We start from the raw sequence: 19,982 nt of genomic DNA, 5'->3' as shown, positions 1-19,982 counted from the left end.
CCCATATTATTTGCCATCGTGTATGAATGAAATCATACTTTGACAGCCATCTATGTGGGTTAAATCCATTTATAGCTCAATACAAAAAACTTACTATGATGGCCCAAGTGAACTGTTAAAGTATAGATTGATCAGTTTGATGAGCTGATTATAAACTATATTGTACTCAATGAGAAGCTTTTATCTGGAGAGATAGGGCCTATTTGTTGAAGAGAAAAATTAGTTTCCAAAATCGAGGTGAACTCTTGATCACAAATTCATACTCTGCTGTGAAAATAATTTAAGATAATAATTATGCATTGAACTCACCTCCTTCCTCCTGATCTCACCCCGGTCCATCTCTCCTTGCAGACTGGCTCATTAGGGAAGCTGGTGTACGTATCTAATCACATGAACAGACTTGAATTAGTTTCACACTGCATTTTAAAACGTGCATGGTTTGGCAACCACTAAATTTGGGGACATGTTTAATCCACTGGTATTTTGTTTCAAGCAATGCTGCCCTCTTGTGGCTCAGTAAATCCTGTTTTCATATATGCTTTAGCCTTACTATCTGAACTTAAGACATGCAACCCATCATCTTGTCATATCTGGACAAAATGAAAGTTGATGTGGTGGGATATCAGATACAAAAACATAGTTAAGAAGATCTGATTGTCACAAATACTTGTCAAGGTATCCTTTTAAATGATTAAACAATGCTGTCTGTTCGTTACAACCAACATATAATCATTCACTGCAACACAGCTGTTCAGAAATACACAGAACCAAAATAGCTGAATTTGTTTATTAAGAAGCGATTAAACACAGTCGCAAGGAGAAAATATTGGCATTGTGCATTTTTGCAAACTATGAATATGTTAAATTTGCATGTTTACTACATTTCTGAAGTGACGCAGTTTATGAGCTGATTTTGTCATCAGGTGTTGGTTGGTGTGACACCTGACCACTGTTTGAGCACAATAAACTAGAGAGCTGGAAACTGGTTGTGTTTTGGTGAGGGCTCTTTTTTCCAGCAGTGATTGAGCCACAAAAGGTAGTTTTTTTTTTACTGAGACAGTGCCACTTTCCCAGTGAGAACTGTGCCCCCAAAACCATATACTTTGAGCCAAAAAATGATCTTTTCCTGACCATAACCAAGTGTTTTTTGTGCCCAAACCCCAACAACATATTAACCATGATATATTTGCTCAATAATACCATGCAAATGTAACTTATCCTTGGTCAATCAATCATTTATTTTTCACATGGAATTATACACGGTGCGGTTCCACTGAGGTGTGATCCCATCAGTTCTTTTAACTCGTGCTCTCTAGCAGTTAGCTAGCATAATACAGCAGAAGGAAAGTTTACAGACTGGTGAATGATTTGCAGCCACATGCCGTCCAAAGCCAACCACAAAAAGCACACCAAAGACATAAGAGCCTAAATTTAACGAAGTGAAAGAAGCGACCGGAAGCGTCCACACCTGACATCAACATTCTTTTTGTAGAAACATACAATGCCAAAATTTTTCATGCCACTGGGTTGCATCTTTACATTGCAAAATCTTCAAATCTGTGGAACTGAAAAAAAAAAGAAAAAAAATCCATCACACCAGATGTAATAGAGATATTTATTTATTGTAAACTTTCGGAAAGGCAGGGCTGAGTGAATACATCAAACTGAACCTTGCGGCAAGTAGTTGCAATTGCACGAAAATGAACACCTGGAGCCACATTACTGCATCTCCTGCGATCAGGGGAGATCACAACGATGGTCAAATGACCGTCAAACTTCACAATGACTCGACTATTCTCTGTTCAGCACTCCTGTCCATAAAAGTCACTGCTATAATCCCTGGCTAATTGGGAGATGGAAAGCGATTCAGAGAATTTGGCGTGGTAATTCTTTTGTACAGTAAGTCTTCAAACACTGGAATGCTGTCAAAAATTCGGAAGCATGCAAAACACAAAATGTACAGAGTGGCTGCAAAGTGTAAATTTGACATACCTTAGCGCAATAACACACGCATACACACACGAGTGTAGGGATAAAGTGACCAAAGTGGGAAGACGTGGGAGAGAGCAGCACACCTTTCAACACATTCACATCCACTGATCAAACACTGACCTGCTCAGATGTACAAACATTTTTAAAAAAAAAGTGCGCATCCAAGTTTTAGGCCCTGACAGGCAAACCAATCCGTCAAAGTGAATAACAGATGTTAATGTTTGTGTGAGTTCATGACCAGGATGTTGAGCTAATTAACACCTTTGCATTCAGTATTTTGAGTGTGAATCTTTTTGGACAAAGACAAATAAATGTACAGTCTACTATATTATATACACTATTTACATATTGTTCAGTCTAAAGCATCAATGTTATTGCAAACCTCACATATCACAATCCCTTTCGCAACTGACACCAAGTTCATTTCAATCAGCAAGCAACCAAAAAAAATAGCTATATATGCAACTCACTCGTGTAACTCACTACGGATCAGCAGCAGTTTACCCTAATTTTTCATATAAATATAAATATATTACTTTGCAAGACCTTGCAAACAAACAGATTAAGCAAATTAGCAATTTTGGTACAAAATTAAACATTTTTCTCTTTTATTCTCTTGAAGAGAAATTCACAGTGGAATGAAAATGCAATGAATGTTTCCTAATTTAAGCTTTTTATACATTTTTTTCTTTCCTAGTGAAATATTTCTTTTTTTCCAATTGGAACCCATTAAAGGGATGGTTCACCCCAAAATTACTATTTTCTCTTACTTAAAGTGCTATTTAAATTTAGACTCATTTGGTATGAGTTGCCGAGTGTTGGAGATATCAGCCATAGAGATGTCTGCCTTCTATACAATATAATGGAACAATTAAAAAAAACATTTTGAGGGCTTTAAGCACCACAAGCCAAGCGCCATCTAGTTCCATTATATTCAAAAGAAGGCAGACATCTCTATAGCCAATACCTCCAACACTCTGCAACTCACACCAAAAAAAAATTAAACTGATAATAGCACTAACAGTTAAGAGGAAAAATATGTATTTTTGATTTTGGGTTAAACTGTTCCTTTAAGATACACAACCATGGGAGACTTTAAATAGATTTTCATGTACTAAATGCAAGTAGGTAAGCTAAATGTAGTGACTGGTCAAAATAGCTCTATGTGTACCATGGGGTAAAGAGGGTTGGCCCCAGGTGCCCGAGGATCACCGTGGTTTGAGCAGTACTCTGTACATGGCGAAGCCCAGCACTGCAAACACTGTGGCCCCGACACTCGCTCTCAGCCAGAAGGTCGAGCTCTTCAGGTCCGCTTGGCTTACATGTCTGCTGAACAGAGAGAAGCAGGCCCAGAGAGAGGTGAATACAGAGACAGGACGAAAGGAGGGACAGTAAAAAGATGAAGGGACGAGGTGTTGCTGAGAGGGAATACGGCAAAATGAATAACGTGAACTTGAAGCAAATATGGATGAAATGACAGAACAGGGGTGAAGCCTTGAAATGTGGATATGCTAAAGAAAAAGTCAGTCAAACAGATGAGAGACATGCAGGATTATAGTTATGACATGAAACAACCAGAAAAGAAATGAGCTGTGACATCTCTGTTAGATGAGACGGCTGAGGTTCAGTGACATCAGGAGGGAAGACAAGAACAAGCAAGTTGACGCCGACCGAATGACAACGGCACTGAGACAAACCGAAAAGTACATGCTTTCAATCCTACTGTAGTGCAGGAAGCTCACAAGCAATATCAAAAGGTAGACAGACAATGAAGATATCAGAATAGTTTCTGAGATGTAAGATGACACTCAAAGGACTCAGCATCAAACAACGAAAAAGGAGCTAGTGACTCCTTTATTCTTTTCCAATTTCTGGAAAAATTGGTGCCTTAAAATACATCAACTTAGCAAAAAAAAAAGAGGCAAAACAATAGGATAAATGAACAGGACAAGCTTGAGGTGATGACACTGACAAAGTGAAGTGATCAGAGGTAAAGAGAGGGTTGCAAAAGGTAAAATAAAAGAACCTTCTCAGTACAACAGCGTAGAGTTTGGCCCTGACCGTCTGCAGCAGCTCAGAGTTGAGGAAGTTCTGACACAAGCAGAAGGTGCACCGGTTACAAGTGCACATACAGCGCAGCCGGGCGTGGCTGAGGAGAGATACAGGGAAGACAAACACCAACACCGCTTTTTACATATAAAACACCCAAGAGGAAGAAAGGTAGAGTTAAAAGATGCCATCACAATGACAAGAGTGGTTTGTGGCTCATCGCCTGAGAGCAAAAATCCATGAACTAAAATAAAAAAAAACAACAGTTAAATCTTACTCAAATAAGATCCCAAATGAGATGCAATATGATTATCAAAGTTTATAAGAGCAAAATCTAACGTTATGTGAATTTAAACTTGATATGATGTGATCCTGTCAGAAACTGTGTATCACAAGCCTTGCAAACAGTAAATCCAACTGGGAATTAAAGTCATTTTTACAAAAAACAAACAAATGTAGAATTACCACCCTGTGGTTGCATGCTTCCCTGGACCTGTCAAGTTGCATTTACAGCTTACATCCATGTCAGTAAAACCATGGATGCAGCAGCACAGAGGATCTATACAATCAGCACAGTTTCAAGGTGGGAACCCAAGATCAGTGTCACCAATTCAGTATCAAACCAAATGCCTCCTCCTCTATTCCCGAATGTCATGACCAAAATAAAGTGTTTTTGCGGAACATTATGATGTCAGAGTGAAGCTGGCCTCGTACCTTTTGGATATTAAAAATCATCATTTTATCCTTTAAGACATTTGGGTGAAATTTGTCATAATTAGTGTATGAATTCCTGAGTTAATGAAAAAACATGTTTTGTGAGGTCAGAGTGACCTTGACCGTTAACCACCAAAATCAAATCAGTTCATCCTTGAGTCCAACTGAGCATTTGTGCCAAATTCGAAGAAATCCCTTCAAGGCTTTCTTGAGGTATCGCATTCATTAAAATGGGACAGACAGATGGCTTTTTATGGCTTTTATGCATGACTTTGTCAGGGACAAGGCATTAAAAACTCTCCTCCCACAGAAGGATGTAACAAATATTTGTTTAAACTGAAACCCAACAGACTAGTTGGTGGATTAAATAAGAGCTGCTCTGCTGTATGTAATGATGTAACAGTGTGATGTGCAGAGAGGCACTGTGTGTTAACAGCAACACTGCAATCTGACTGACTGCAGGAGTGTGAGCCTCTGGGAGAGATCAACGTTACCGCTTAGCGGGGAAACCCGTTTACCTACAGTGCAAAACACTGTGGCATCAGACTTGAAAGCAACATGTCCAGAGTGCAGTGAGGTGCATTAATGTAGACTGAAGTACATCGTGTCTGTCTGATACTGACACTTGCACAGAAGTGGGAGCATCTCCACAGGGAGCAGGTTTATCCTGAGCCATGGAGTACAGTCACAGACATTACACGCGGTAGAACTTTGAATCTAAACTGTGAATAATATATGAGGTGGACTGCAAAAGAAAACAGTGGCGACCCATCTATCCCACCTGTTTCAGACAGAATTTCCTGCCAATTATGAACCTCCTGCAGAATTGAATCTCACAACGTACAGGAAATACAAATTAAAACTTTAGATTGAAAGCACCCCCCTCTGCTCAACAGCAGAGACAAGAACTCAGTGACTAAACTTCGTCAACACATCAAGTCATAAGAAAAAAGAGGATCTGCTTTTACAGGACTAGCTGGTGTGTGCAATTTTTCATAGATCCAGAGGGATGTGTAAATGCATCATGTGAAAATATAGGCAATTACACATCATAGACCATCTGAAATCTTTTGGAGGAGCTATCTGATTGCATTGCAGCTACAGTTCTTCCTATTGGCAGCAAAAGTTAGGAGTTTTCTTCTGCTGAGTGATTTGTACTAACTATCGTATCCTGACATCATAGATGTTCATCAGGTGGTAGGTTTACCCACAAGAGACATGATAATAAAGGTGTTTTAGCTTCTTACACTCAGTTGCCAGTTTGTTAGTACACCCAGCTTAAACTCATACAGTAAAACACAACAATCCTGCAATAAATCCTGTCATCATTAAATTCATAATGTTTAGTTTTTGAGAAAAAAGTAGCTCTATCAATGAGGGGATGCTAAATAACAGAAACACCTCTCTGTATATTGCAATGCAAACAACAGCAACACAAACTAAACTCTCCAAAATGATCGTGAAGCTGATTCAACACCTCTCCAAACATTTTAACAAATAAACTGAACATTATTACCTTTCTGAAGGTATGATTTATCATTGTAGGACAGTATTACAGTGCATACATTTTAGCTGGGTGTATCTAATAAGCTGGCATGTAAAGAAGGGTGTGTTATGCTGGGACTTTGGAACACTTTAAACCAGAAAATTGGGCCATGTGTGTAAAAAAAAAATAGTAAACAGATAATGGTAAAACTCATTCGATACAGACATTGCCTTGGCTTAAAATGGGAGCTGGCTGGCTGTGATACTGATTTCAACTTCAAACAGACCTTACTTGCATCCATTTAAATGCTGTCTTTGTCATAAAGCTGTCATTAAGTGTAAGTTTAACAACAATTTAGATCAAGTGTCTCCATACTTACGGGTACATGGCCATAGTGGTAAGTTTGATGTAGATGTCTCTGCTGGGTGCTGCTGCCGTGTTACAGGTGAAGGACTGGGGAGGTGGCATCTTGTGCCTCCTGCAGAACTCCAGAGGGGTGCAGCCGTACATCTGTTTGATCTCTGGCAGGTCTGACTTTGCCGCTATCATCATACATGGAATCTTGCTGTCCATGAAGTATTGCTGAGGAGGGAGAGAGAGGACAGTGAATAATCGTGATTGAGATTAGGGATGTGCAGATTAATCGACCATCCAAATAAAAGTTGAAAATGGGAAGAGTTTGGATCAGCATGCAAGACAAACCAGTGGCTCTGATCAACTATCACACGCATACACACACACAAAACCACACACTTAAACAAACACAAAGGCATACTTGCACTGGCTGGATGTCTCCTCCCTCAGCTGAATGAGAGGTGATTAGGCTTAGGCTTGTCATTAGTTGAGTGCACAGGAAATCCTGAGAAGCCTGGATGTATATATATATATATGTGTGTGTGTATGTGTGTGTGTGTGTGTGTGTGTGTATTTCTGTGTTTTTGAATGGACTAAGGATGTTAAATACACACTTAATGCATGTTAATTGTTAACAATTATTTAGTGAGTTTTTATGTTTTGCAGGATAATGTGCAATGCCAATAATGCATGTTTTAAAGCACCACACATTGAATCAGCATTTAAATAATATTTGTTCATTTGTTCATCAAAATGGGATGAATGATTTCAAATGATGAATATTTTTTCACCTTATAGAATAAACTGTGCTCATATTTGACTGTTTTCTGAGAGTTTTCTTACTTTTAGTTTTACCTGTTTAAAAATGAGTCGTTAGGAACATCTCTAGTTACAAAGTTATTTCTCTTTTGACAGTTTTACCTTGAAGACTTTGGCGCAGTATTCAAAGGAGTAAGGGTTGCTGACATCATAAACCAGGCAAACAATGTCACAGGCCAGCTCAGCATCAGACAGGTAGTCAAAGTCTGGGAACACTTCATGAAGCTGAGAGGAGAGGAGGGCAGAGTCAGGAGAACGGTGCTAAGTTTCAACAGATAGTTGTCAGTGTTCTCTGTATCACTGTGGACAGCTGTAGTGGCCTGCTTTAAGATAAACAATAGATATGGATTACTGCGGATATGAGATATTCATCGCAAAAAAAGCAGTGTCTTCCGTTGAGGCTTTTCAACAAAGACGGGCACATGCTGCAGTTTTACAGATGTAGCAGCATCACAAGTGGTTATAAAGATTGGACCACACAGGAGTGTCACCACAGCATTTGTGCTCCAGTCACTTTGCTGCAGGGTGTTTTACTGTGTGACGCCTGCACAGAGGGAGTGCCAACAGAAAAGAGCGCAGTTGATGTGTTGAGTGCTTGAGTAAACTTAACACTGTGTTTAAACAGGGCTAGTGAAGCCAACTATTTCAACTATTGTGGTTTAATTATTAAATATATCGAGATAAAAGGAGTGCTGGTTATGGGCGTCTTCAATGTTTGGGTGTAACACCTCACAACCACATGAAACTAGACATATTTCAGTTATGTTCTGTAAACACAGTAGACTTTGAATGTGCTGTTATAAGCAAGTAGCGCTATGTGAATGCTATTGTCAAGCATGTAGAAATGCTTGCTGGAGAGAAGCACTGGGTGAACCTGATAAGAAGCTTAAATAAACAGCCTGGTAAGCAGAGTCAACTTCAGGCTGGGCTAGCCATGATCATTCACAGTTACAACCTAGTGTAATAGTGGTAAGTAGAAAAATAAACTAGAAATATAATAATATTATATGGAAGATAATACGAAAAAAAAACATGGGTGAATTTCTTAACTGTTATTGGAATTATTTTTGTTTTTAGTACTGGAAAAGTTGTGAATAAAAGAAAAAAAAAAGTAATTCAAATAGTAGTAGAGGTGTCTTTGAAACTCACAAGAAGGTATTTCTCCTGGCCGTAAACATAGGTTGTGCTGATGGCATAGTAGGATCTGTGCTCCTCTCTAATCGTTTTTTGGCGCTGAGTGGAAAGAAAAAAAACATCATGTAAAAGCAGATCAGGACACAAAACTGACTGTAAACTGTGACTGCATGCAGCAAAGGGAAAAAAGCTGGCCAATTGATACAATTCCCTATATGGAAGGGTGAAAAGGGGATTTTGATAGCTTACAGGTGTAATCTGTGTCTAGGACATTGTGAAATATCTGAGAGGGCAAAGTATGTTCATCTTTACTAATGTTTATTTCTGTTTACCATGAGGTTTCTACCCAGGAAGGCTTGGAGGAAGCCACTCTTGCCACTGCCAATGTCCCCAAAGACATTACAGCGGAAGACACTGCGCTGGGTCTGCTTCTTCTGCAGGTCAATCTTCTTATCTCTGGTCACTGCGGGGGGCAAACCACACACGGGCATCAGAGGATCAAATCAGACTGCCACTCTATACATGTCTACGGCAACATTCAGATTAAACTGTCGCTTCGAATGTCCAAATGTTGGTGCAGTTTTACTGATGTGAATACAATCAGCATGACTGTGCAGTGAAGAAGTTCAATGAAGTATCAAGCAATGAGCTCATGCTGCTGAATAATACTGCTGACTCAAATGTTATAATGTATGAAAGTATAGGTATATAACTACATATAAAAATGTCCTCCTTATAAGCATCACTGGGATTAACTTTAACATGTACAGATCTATTTAATGTGAGTATGGAAAAGAAGATGTGATGGTGTAATTCACCTGTAATCCCTGCTGCTTGGGACTCCTGCTCAGCAATTATTGAGTAACCAAGGTAACCCAAATACTCCAGGCATCGCTGGACATCCAGATACGTTGTTAACCTGAACACATGTAAGTTGAAGGCAAAAAACATTTAACTGGGGTTTCATTTAGTATAGTAACCAATGGTGGCACAGGTTTTGTCTCTGATGACAAATGCAACAATTGGCGGTATATTTGCACCATCACTAAGACCCTCTCAGTTCAGCAGTGCCATGTGAGCCACAGCATCTTTTCTGATAATACCACTAGAGGGTGCCAAAATTAGAAACGTTCAAATTCTACATATAGTTTTGTGAATATAGTATAGTGACGGTCTCCATATAGTGACGTGAGGCTCTTTATATGACAATCAGAGCTTTAACAAAGGAGCTAACTCTTTTTCTATTCACAGATGTCAGGGAATAATGGCATCTTGAGCAGAGAACGACATCACGCTCCCTCCGTGTGTGTTGTAATCTGAGCTTCTCTGTGGTTTGTTGTGGTAAGCCGGTCCCGCTGTACGTGCATGTTAATGTATGTGTGTATCCGCCGCCATTTTGCACAGCGCTCATGCGGCGGTTCCTGCTGATATCCCGACATTGTGATTGCAGAAGCAACCCACACCCGGCCAGACCAGCAACCGCAACAAACAACAGAAAGCTCAAATTACAACACACACAGAGGTAGTCTGACTTCATCCTCCACTCGGGACACCATTAGTTCACTATATATTATATTAACAAATAGAGTTTTGTTGCTATATTAACGCCTTGAATGTCGCATACAGAACCTTTAACTAATCGCCACTTACGTCCACTGGGAGAGATATCCCTGGTAAGTGATCCAGCCCTGGTCATTAGTGCAAACTGTGTTATTGACATCTGGACCCCATGGCATGTATGGAAAAACATCAAACAGGTCCCTCGTCTCCTCTGGTGACAAGGCACAGTCACGATCCTGAAACACACAAAGGTCGGGTTACTGTTCATGATGGTGAACTACAGCAAAATTTGGAAAATGTAGCTCAAAGCAGAAAATATTTCATATGAGATTCAAAAGATCAAAAGCATGCATCCATTCATAGTTGGACATAAATCACTACGACTGGAAACAGATCGTAGTGCAAGCTACCACTTTCACTCTTTGACTTTCATTCTAACCTCTCAGCTAATTCTCCCGTCAATCCTTACTCTGGTACAAGAAGTTAAATCACGCCTCAGCAGGTGGTCAGCGCTGGCTCTGGGAGTGTATTTTGGTTTTGTGTGGTGTTCCTTCACTGAGCAGCTTTCCTTAAAGGCCTCTCCAGGGCAGAAGCTAAAGTAAATACAGAACAGGGTTGTACCTTGTCATGTTTGTCAAAGACGCTCTGGAGGAAGAGGTAGGCATTGTGGTTGAGCTCCGTGGTGCAGCCTGGAGGAACTTTCAACCTAGAGAGAGTGGATATTTCAACGTAAATGTTAGAGTCATTGTGCAGAACTCAAGATAATGACACACTTATCTTAACTCCACACATGTTACACACTCAGCGTTATATCAAGTACTGAATCTAGTATTAAATTCAGGGCTCAACAACACTGATGATTTGATCAAACTTAGCAAATGCACAAAAAGGGAAAGACAGCTGCTGCTCCACCTTTATGTCTGTTTAAACTGAACAAACAAGGGAACATAATGTTTGAGGAAAATACAATATTCAGGCCCATCCAAGAATTTTTGGGCTGTTTTTGGGGAGTTGTGTGGCCTACAATGCCAGATTTAAAGGCAGATTTTCTAAAACACTATGATGCATGTTGAAATGTTGACAGAAATCTTTTGCTATGATATTGTGGGGGTAAGAGAAAATTGCAATTAAATTATACATGTGAAGCTGCCATGGATTTGGAGCCTATTATTATGAGTATTCAGCGATTCCCACAGAATTAGAGTTTATTTGTGATGGTGGGGGGTTGGGAGTTAAAAGCTGATTGCAGACGATCGGCTATTGCTGCCATTCAACACAGCACTGAAGCAACATCTCTGTGTGCCACTCTCCTTCTGCTTTCTCTGCCCAGTTATCACAAGCTATCACGGCTGCAGCAGCTAACATCCAACACCAAGCTCTTAAACAGTCCCAACAATCTCACAATGACACCGAAACAGCTCATCTCTGTTGTTACACCCCACTTATAACCACTGGGCAATGCTAACCACCTGATGCTAACAGTTAGCCCTGCCACTGTGTGAGTGGCTGTCTACCAGGCATGGAGCTCGCACTCCCACAGCAGCAGTCTCATGATGAACAGAAAGAGAGAGCAGGGCAAGAAGAAGCAAATCAAAACACTGCAGGAAACAACTATGATTTCATCCATGCTCAATCGTCAGATCTGCTGTGAAGTTGCAGTGGCAGGACATAATTGCAAGGTTGTGTAGAATTCATGAGGATTGGCTCAATTTGTGTTAATTGTTGTGATCACAACATTGCAGCATCCTGGAGGGCCTGAGTATTATTCTATAAAAGGAATAATGTGCAAAAAGTGTGAGTCTCATTTTCCTTCACATGGTGACGAAAATAACAAGGCTTTTGGGAAGGTGTGCACACAGTTTGGAGTTGGTTGTGAGTGTTTAAAAAAAAAAATTAAGACCGGGAGACTCACGGAGGGAAGAGGTAGTCCTGATTTAACTCCAGGTCATCGTCATACCCAAACCTCCTGAGCACGGTCCACGTCGTTTCATGGCGACCTCGCTGGATGAACAAGGTGTGGAGGAACAGGAAGCCTAAAGAGGAATACAGAAATACCAAACAACACAGTCAGGAACTATGTGAAAAGAGAATTACGTAAGGGCTGAACAAGATGCAAAAAATATTGGGGTAATTTTGACAGATAGCGCTATATGACTCACAATTTTTGTATGATAATTTTTGCATTTCAATTTCACAGAAAAAAAATCAAAAATGATGATGATGTGATTTTTACTGGGGTCTGTACGTTCCCTTATGTCTGGAATATGATTTGTAGGTTGGGCATCTCTGCAGCACTACAAATGCTTCATTTATAATGAAAGTTGTGACACATTTTGCCTTTTTTAAAAAAATACCCCCCATACTGCAATTTCAATAAAAATTTTGATTAATTGTTCAGCTTTACTTTATATGTATATAAACATGAGTATGAGGCCAGTCCATCCACTCCTACCTTTCAGAGTGAGTCCATTGTCACAAACTCCGTCACTCAAATTCTTCCTCACCACATTTTTTACATCCTCCAACGCTTGAGACTCTAGTGGGGTGTTGAAGCATGTCCGCTGTGGGCGGCCAGACAAAAATATCTTTGTTGTCAAAAGTAGCCCAAAAAAAAGTCCTGGGCAAATTGTACTTTTTGTTTAACACACTGTTAACTTTGTCAACTACAGCAGTCATCAGCTGACCTACCTGGAAGAAGTTGAGCTCGTTGTCATTGAGAATCCCGTCATTGTCCAGGTCAGACACTTTGAAGATTCGAGTCAGGGCTTTGACACAAAGTGACTTCATCTGGGAATCATAAAGGAAAAACAATAAGTGACTTTAACGTAACTGATTTTGTGATTCACCCTCTGCTAAAAATAAGTTTAAACCTCAAAAGTGACACATCCCATTTTTATAGAGAGTTGTGGACTCATACCAACTATTACATTTAAATAGTAATTTTTAAATCTCTGTAAAATGTAAATTCATATATATATTCACTTGATTTAAAATCAGCTGACAACCACTGCATCACAAAAACAGGACTGCTGAACTCAAACAGCATATTTCTGCTCTTACGTCTTTTCTTTCTGGACAGTAAAGAGGACCTGTGGGGTGCAGGACGGCCTTTTGAGCATAGTAGAACAGCTCTGAGATGTTCTTCAGGTTCTTTGCTGAACACTATAAAAAGCAAACAAGAAAAGAAAGAGGAAAGTTTTGGTATAAATACATATATAGTATTTTTGAATACGCTCTGTGCATACTCTTTGCCTTTTACAACCCTGTGAAAATACAGTGTCAGGTCTAAGTAGGGCCATCCCTGTTTATGTAGCTGTCTGTGTGTCTGTGTGTCTGTGTGTGTGTATGTGTGTGTGTGTGTGTGTGTGTGTGTGTGTATGTGGGTGTACTGTACGGTGTGAGTGGAAGGTAAGTCAGGGCCAGACAAGGTATTAACACACAGGATCTGTCTGAGCGACACGCCTGGTTTAATTAACCAGTCTGATAGAACACAGTGAGTTAAGTTCATGGCCGGTGTCAAGTATCAAATCCTCTTGAACAATTGTTGGACTTCCTCACTGTAAACACTATAAATGGTAAACATGTGCAACAAATAGTGTCTATCACTCCAAGTTTTAAATAAAGTGCACCAATGGCCACAGTATTGACAAAAGGGTCAAAAAGGGTTAATGTAAACCAACTCGGAACAATCAATAGAATTGACAAGATTGTCTGAAGGCTGCAGGCTTCCACAGTTTGGCATTTCACCAAGTTCAAAAATCAATATTACAGAAGTGACACACAGACATACTGTATGGAAGAATCACATGTTCAGTTTGGTTGATAGTGAGGATCATAAACATAGACATTTCAGAGCAAAGGTTATAAAGGGCTTTACTTATAGATGTCACTGTCAGTGACAAGAACATATAATTAATTTGGGTCTTTTCTGGAGACATTCAGTTTCTCTGTTATGTAAAAAAAACAACATAATTGTAATAATTCCAAAACAAAAATTGCAATGTTTTTACATGAATATAAAAGGTACATTCCATGCCAAAATCAAAAATACGTATTTTTTTATTATCTGTAGTGCTATTTATCAGTCTAGATTGATTTAGTGTGCGTTGCCAAGTCTTGGGTTACCATGTTGTGATTTCTGGAAAGGGACTTTGCTGTTAATTTTTTTCAAGTGGATTTTTTTGGTGCTTTGAGCACCACAAGCCGAGTGCCATCTAGTTCCATTATATAGGAGAGAAGGCAGACATCTCTACAGCCGATATCTCTAAAACTTGGCAACTTAGATCAAAACAATCTAGACTGAAAAATAGCATTACAGGTAAGAGGAAACAATGTGTTTTTGAAATTGTGGTGAAATGTCCCTTTAAGCGTCTTCAATGGGCTGATAAAAACTTCAAAATCACCGCCAATGAACTAAAAAAAATACCTAACTGTTAAACTTAAAACAATCCTGTTCCTCCTGGCCCCTGAAAAGTTTCAATCCAACAGTTACTGTTGAAAAAACTTCCTCCTTTCTTTGTTCTGTTTATGACGACAGAAGAAGATATTGATTTCCATTTGTGCTGTAGTCTCTTTTGACCTTGCGTACTGAGCAACACCTCTGTGTCTGCCTGTTGTCTGAATCAATAGCACTAGGACTGCGTTACTTGAATACGGAAGTCCTCATCAGGCAGATCCAAACAGATCATCACTCTCACAGGATTTAACTTAATTGTTGTACTATTCACACACATCAGGAACGGTTAACAGAGCCGTCGCTCTCTCACCTCGACACATGTCTCTATCTCACTGTGCCGGTTCATGATGGGCAGTATGGTTTCCATGCTGCTGTGTTCCACCAGGTCCGACTTGTTCCCCACCAGGATCAGAGGAACCCTGGACAGAGTGACAAAAACACACACAGAGCATTGTATCAACGCTAATAAAAACATTTGACAAGCGTAACATTTTGTCTTAAGCAGAAGAGTACTTTTCTTTTTATGTATTTTTTCCCCTCACACACAAGCAGTGACTCATTTCACAATACAAAGGCGTCAATCTGCTCATGTGGAAAGCTGCATTTCCACAGCGACGCCCTGCTAACAGAGAAGCATTTGTGAGACATTTTCCACCCTGTGACTGTAGGTCATAACTTTAAAAAACTAGTAGAACAATTCCATGATTGGCCTCTTGCTACAGAAAATGCTATTTTGCAAGACTTTTTATTGGGCTGGTTGTGCATTAGGAGCCTGCTGTTCTCCAAGAGAAATGGAGAAACAGGCACCTTATTTGACCCATATTTCATTGTCCGAAACTGAGCTGACAAAGAAAACTCTCAACTATTTTTACACAAGTTCGCACCTGCTGTCCTTGTCTGTGTTCTCAGTTATGAGGGGGATCCAGTGACTCGTCACCTATGGAAAAGATAAAAATGCAGAAGATCATCACTCTTTTGAGAGGCAACTTCTAATTCACGAGCATCACAGCCTCACAAATGTTACTGTTAAAACTGTTTTACAAACAAATTATGGAAATGTTAGCTGCAGAGAGAGCTCACCTTTTCTATGGACTTCTTGTTGTTGACAGAGTAGACGATGCAAATCACATTTGCCTATGAGACCAACACAGACGCCCATTAGCCTTTTACCTTGACTCAGCACTTCTCTCCACGTTAACAGGAGAGCATTGATGTACTGACTGACCTTGGATATCTCCTGAAACAACTGCTCATCTGTCTGCTCGGCCTCTGTAGGGGAACGACAAGTGCATTGCAGTTAAATCTAGGGTTGGGCAATACCATAAAATTTGGTTTTGATTCAGTGCCAAGTAAAACAGGCCCAGAATTTGCAAAGATCAATACAGATACCATTTTTAAATTATTAATAGCAGCTTATGTAGTACTTTCATATGAGCTTTGTGTGTGCAACTGTATGTAAGTGCACACAGCGAAGAGAAGCAAAGAGTACACGCACGAGATGTCTTCAGGACAATGGAGACACTTTTTCTCATCAAATACAAATGGGTACAACAAGGAAGAAAGAAACCGATCTCATACTTGGTATTGATCCTACTGATGCTAGAATTAATCTTTAAAACAAAAAGGGTGCACCTGTAGTATCAATATTTTGGTATCAATCCGCTCACCCCTGGTTAAAACCGGTTCTAAAAAAGGTGCTACTTTCTTAATTGGCCAGGCAGAAAAAAAGAGATGACATAACTATGTAAATCTAAAAAAACACTCATGAGCATATTGTACCTGAGTAGTCCACAATGTGTGTAGGAACTCTCTCTGGTGTCACATCTGCAGGTATGGTGATTTCCTCAGCTCGGTAGGGAACCTAGGATGAACACAAATAACACAGTATTCAATAATACAGTTAAATCAATGGTGTCAAAAGATATATATGGAGAGGCATCATCAAGGTTTCCAACATCTGATTTAATTATAATGTATCCATACCACATTTGGGAACTCCTCGCTGACCAGGGACATGATGAGAGATGTCTTCCCCACTTTGGCTGCCGAAGAAGGAAGAAAGAGGAGAGGTCAAATGAGACCGATTGTTCGGTAGATCTTAGCAAACAGTCCACCAAACATTTGCTCGCACACTTGCTACAATTCATATTAATATTTAAACAGCGGGGACATCATTTATTAATTTACAAGGAAAATAACCGTCACTGAGCTGTACAAGCTTTTCAGGCCATGTGACTGGGGCGCAGACTTCACATGATGGACATCACAAACATATTTTCTATGGGTGTGTGTACGAGCTATGAATTGCAGCTTTCATCCTGGCTCTGTTATGAAATTACTGGTCTTCTACATCTTCCTTTTCTTTTACTCAGCCATATAACTAAAAAAAAAAAAAGCATAATTTGCAGGAAAAGCTGTCAATTTTATCCCAAACAATATTATTGTGATTTCAAATGTTTTGCTATATGCTGAGAATTGCAATAGTAGGTATTACAGTAGTTTTCAGTCTGTTCATCTCACATTATTTCTATTGCAGCAAAATGTAGATACTGGACTAAAAAAAAAAAAAAGGCAATGGATTTTTATCATTTAATAGGTTACCAAAAGTTTTATTTGTATTTGCAATATTAATAACTCAAATCATAAAATAATTGATACTTGGCATCCATGTATGATACAACAATGCAATGCAAAATATTACAATACTATGCTGTATCAATGTATTCCCATCCCTATAAAGAATACTATATTTTTCTTTGGCTCTGCTGTAAAATAATAATACTGCTGATAAAAGAGTATCTCTGTGGACTGTGTTGATTTCATTCACCTGTTTAGGAAAACATAGGACAACCAGCTTATGTAGTTCTTCCATAGGTCAACATGAAGTTCAAATTAGCAACATTTTTCTGTTCTATGTGCATCATGTAATGAAATAGCTATAGTTAGTTGTGCAATGGGAAAAGAGAATAACAAGGTCACCTACTGTTTTTACAAAAGTTACAGCAGATGGAGGGTATTTTTAATTCATTAGGGGTCTACAGATTATTGGTCCGGCCAATTACTGGGGCCAATATTTGGCATTTTGCCTATTATCTGTATTAGCATTTTATTTTGATGATCAAAGAGAAAATTAATTAACCAAAAAAGTGCAAAGAAAGTGTCAGAATGGGAAGGACTAAGGTCTTTACTGAAATTGTCACTTGACTTTTTCTTTTTTTTTATGCTGGAAACTTGCTGTATATGATGCTGAATGTTACAGTTTTCATTAAACATTTGCTAAAAGCATTTCAATAAAGTTTTGTTTTGGAGTTTGATATGTTCCAAACTCTAAATACTGACGGAAAGATTTATAGTTTTCATTATAAATGCATATCACTTCCAATTATTGATTATCAGTCTCATTATGAACAGTCGGTATTGGTATTGACCATGAAAAAACAATATCGGTAAACCTCTATTATTTATTTTATTTTTTCATGTGTGTCCTGGCCAGGTTATGCAGCAATAACACAAAGTCACAGACAACCTGTTTAAAACAGAGTAACACAGAACATTTCACACAATAAGAGAGATCTGAAGTCTGAGGTTAGACCAAAGGACTGACAGTGCTGTGGTCTCAGCATCACATGCTCGGCTGGTAGCATCAGTGCAGGCTGCACATTAAAGGCTGACGCTGCAGACCACCGTACTGTAAGTAATTTGTATCTTTACTTACGCTCTCCCACCAACAATATCCTCACGTCCTTGCGCATCCTCTCCAGCGTCGACAAACTCGGTAATCTGTCGTGTGTGAAACATTTATGCTCCTGTCGGGATGAAGGGTACAGCCAGCCAGCTCCGCTCGGCCTGGTTCGCTTGCTAACGGCTACGTTTGCATGTCAGCTCCGGTTTACGCTGGTTCCGAGCAGACGGTAACGTTACGCCGTTAAGAGGGCTGTACAAACCGTGAGAAATCCGGGATACTGCCAAAGTGTGTTTACTTTATCAGTCCTGCGGGGTTCAGTCAGTCTGTCTGTCAGTGTAGCTCCTGCAGCAGAGCTCAGCTCAGGCAGCGAGCTAATCTTGACTGTTATGACACCATCAGCGGGCGCTAGAGGGCGCGAGACACGCCCCTTTCAGCTGTGAGGGTGAGCAAAGATCGTATATTGTAAAGAGACTCACTCGCCCATCCACACTCGTCCTGCAAGCGAGACTCTTTGCAATGTTTTTAATTTCAAGAAATACATTGACAAAATTTTGTGAATTATTACTGTTTCATTCATTTATTTATACTGTTGATATTTGTATGTGTTTTTTTATCTATTTATTTTTAATAATATTATATTTAAACTGCTATTATTATTTTTTTTAAAAAATTATGATTATTATCTATTCATTTCTATTATTATTAAAATGATTAAAAAATGAAAATTGAAAAAAAAAAAGTAAAAAAAAAAGAAGAATACAATTACAAAAGTAATATATATTATCATATATATTATATATTATATATTTATCAACATGTGTTGCTTTGGGAAAACTAACATATATTACAAAAGGAAAGCTGGAAGTTTTTGAAAATAACTGGGGGAGCTTCATGGATTTTCATGAAGCAAAATGAAGCAAAAAAAAGACCAATAAAACCAAAGACAGGAGTGGGGTCAGGGCAGTCGGAAATAAGATTAAGTGTTTTTAGCCCATGTACCATATTTGCTGCCAAGATTATTTTGTTTATATGTAATATCGTTATAAGTGAAAACCCTAATAAAGATATTGTTTTTAAAAAAGAAATATAATGGCTAATTGTGACTTAAAACCAGAGGTGGAAAAAGAATTTGTATGTTTCACTTTGGTAAAAGTACCACCTCAAGATTTTTCTTCAGTTAGTGTACAAAAATAATACTAGCAAAATCTGGGGTGCTCAAAGTAGGCTAGGCAGAACTGAGTTATTATTACTGGTACTTTGACACGTAAGCAGGATTTTAACGTTACAGTTGAGGGAGGTGGAGCCCATTAGAGTACTTTATATATTGTTGGATAGTTTAATCGAGAGCACAGTAGTATATTTTATAAACTGATTGTTTTTTTTGTGAAATCTTTTTTGGTAACTACCAACTCCAGCTGTCAGGCCTAAATCTAGTGAAATAAAACATACAATAGGCCCATTAAGTGCAGTGCTTGAGTGAATGTACTTAGTTACAATCCAACAATACTAAAGGAGCTTTCAGTGTTTTTCTGACTTCACTCTGTTGGCCGTTAAGATGTCTTGCTATTTTTCCCCAGCACAACAGCGCCTGTCAGCATGCTTTACAGGCATGAAAAATAACAGCAGAAGCCATAGGTTTTGCATAGTGAGCATACATTTATTTTGAGAACTACACTATCTAAGTACCACATAAGCAGAAGTAATAAAGGCCTAAAAGAGGCCTCATCTTACAG

At 39.0% G+C, this 19,982-nt stretch overlaps 2 protein-coding genes across 5 annotated transcripts in view; both read right to left on the bottom strand.

Moving 5' to 3' along the window:
* rhbdl3 (rhomboid, veinlet-like 3 (Drosophila)) overlaps positions 1-383 on the bottom strand; it is an 87,490-nt gene extending 87,107 nt beyond the window's left edge. Inside the window, exon 1 of the mRNA XM_088075556.1 lies at positions 310-383. The gene's annotated coding sequence lies outside the window, so the exon portion shown is untranslated. The remainder of the gene's footprint in view (positions 1-309) is intronic.
* A 1,213-nt stretch (positions 384-1,596) lies between these two features.
* On the bottom strand, positions 1,597-18,647 carry rhot1b (ras homolog family member T1). Of its 4 annotated transcripts, none has more exons than XM_042484981.2 (20): positions 18,280-18,647; positions 16,548-16,606; positions 16,344-16,425; positions 15,790-15,833; positions 15,645-15,698; positions 15,449-15,501; positions 14,875-14,983; positions 13,169-13,270; positions 12,797-12,895; positions 12,561-12,669; positions 12,021-12,141; positions 10,730-10,814; positions 10,199-10,344; positions 9,367-9,467; positions 8,881-9,011; positions 8,564-8,647; positions 7,517-7,639; positions 6,621-6,823; positions 4,019-4,141; positions 1,597-3,321 (listed from the first exon to the last, which is right to left on the bottom strand). In XM_042484981.2, the coding sequence occupies exons 1-20, from the start codon at positions 18,314-18,316 to the stop codon at positions 3,201-3,203; spliced, it is 1,986 nt and encodes a 661-aa protein (XP_042340915.2). In that variant the 5' UTR covers positions 18,317-18,647; the 3' UTR covers positions 1,597-3,200. The 4 variants fall into 4 exon arrangements, with proteins under 4 accessions (XP_042340915.2, XP_087931678.1, XP_087931679.1 ...); XM_088075552.1 differs by having other exon boundaries at positions 1,597-3,318; XM_088075553.1 differs by lacking the exon at positions 4,019-4,141.
* Positions 18,648-19,982: the final 1,335 nt, after the last annotated feature.

This window comes from Plectropomus leopardus, chromosome 3 (genome assembly GCF_026936395.1).
Source record: "Plectropomus leopardus strain MGB_pleo_1.0 chromosome 3, ASM2693639v1, whole genome shotgun sequence".
NCBI lineage: Eukaryota > Metazoa > Chordata > Actinopteri > Perciformes > Serranidae > Plectropomus > Plectropomus leopardus.
Note: the sequence above shows the minus strand (reverse complement) of the source record. Positions and strands in the feature narration are given on the sequence as shown.

Coding starts and splice junctions, on each gene's coding strand:
- rhot1b (XM_042484981.2), bottom strand. CDS start 18,316: ATGCGCAAGGACGTGAGGATATTGTTGGTGGGAGAGC. Junction 9,468..10,198: donor GGATATCTCTCCCAGTGGAC/GTAAGTGGCGAT, acceptor ACATGTGTTCAG/GTTAACAACGTATCTGGATG. Junction 3,322..4,018: donor TACGCTGTTGTACTGAGAAG/GTTCTTTTATTT, acceptor CTCTCTGTTCAG/CAGACATGTAAGCCAAGCGG.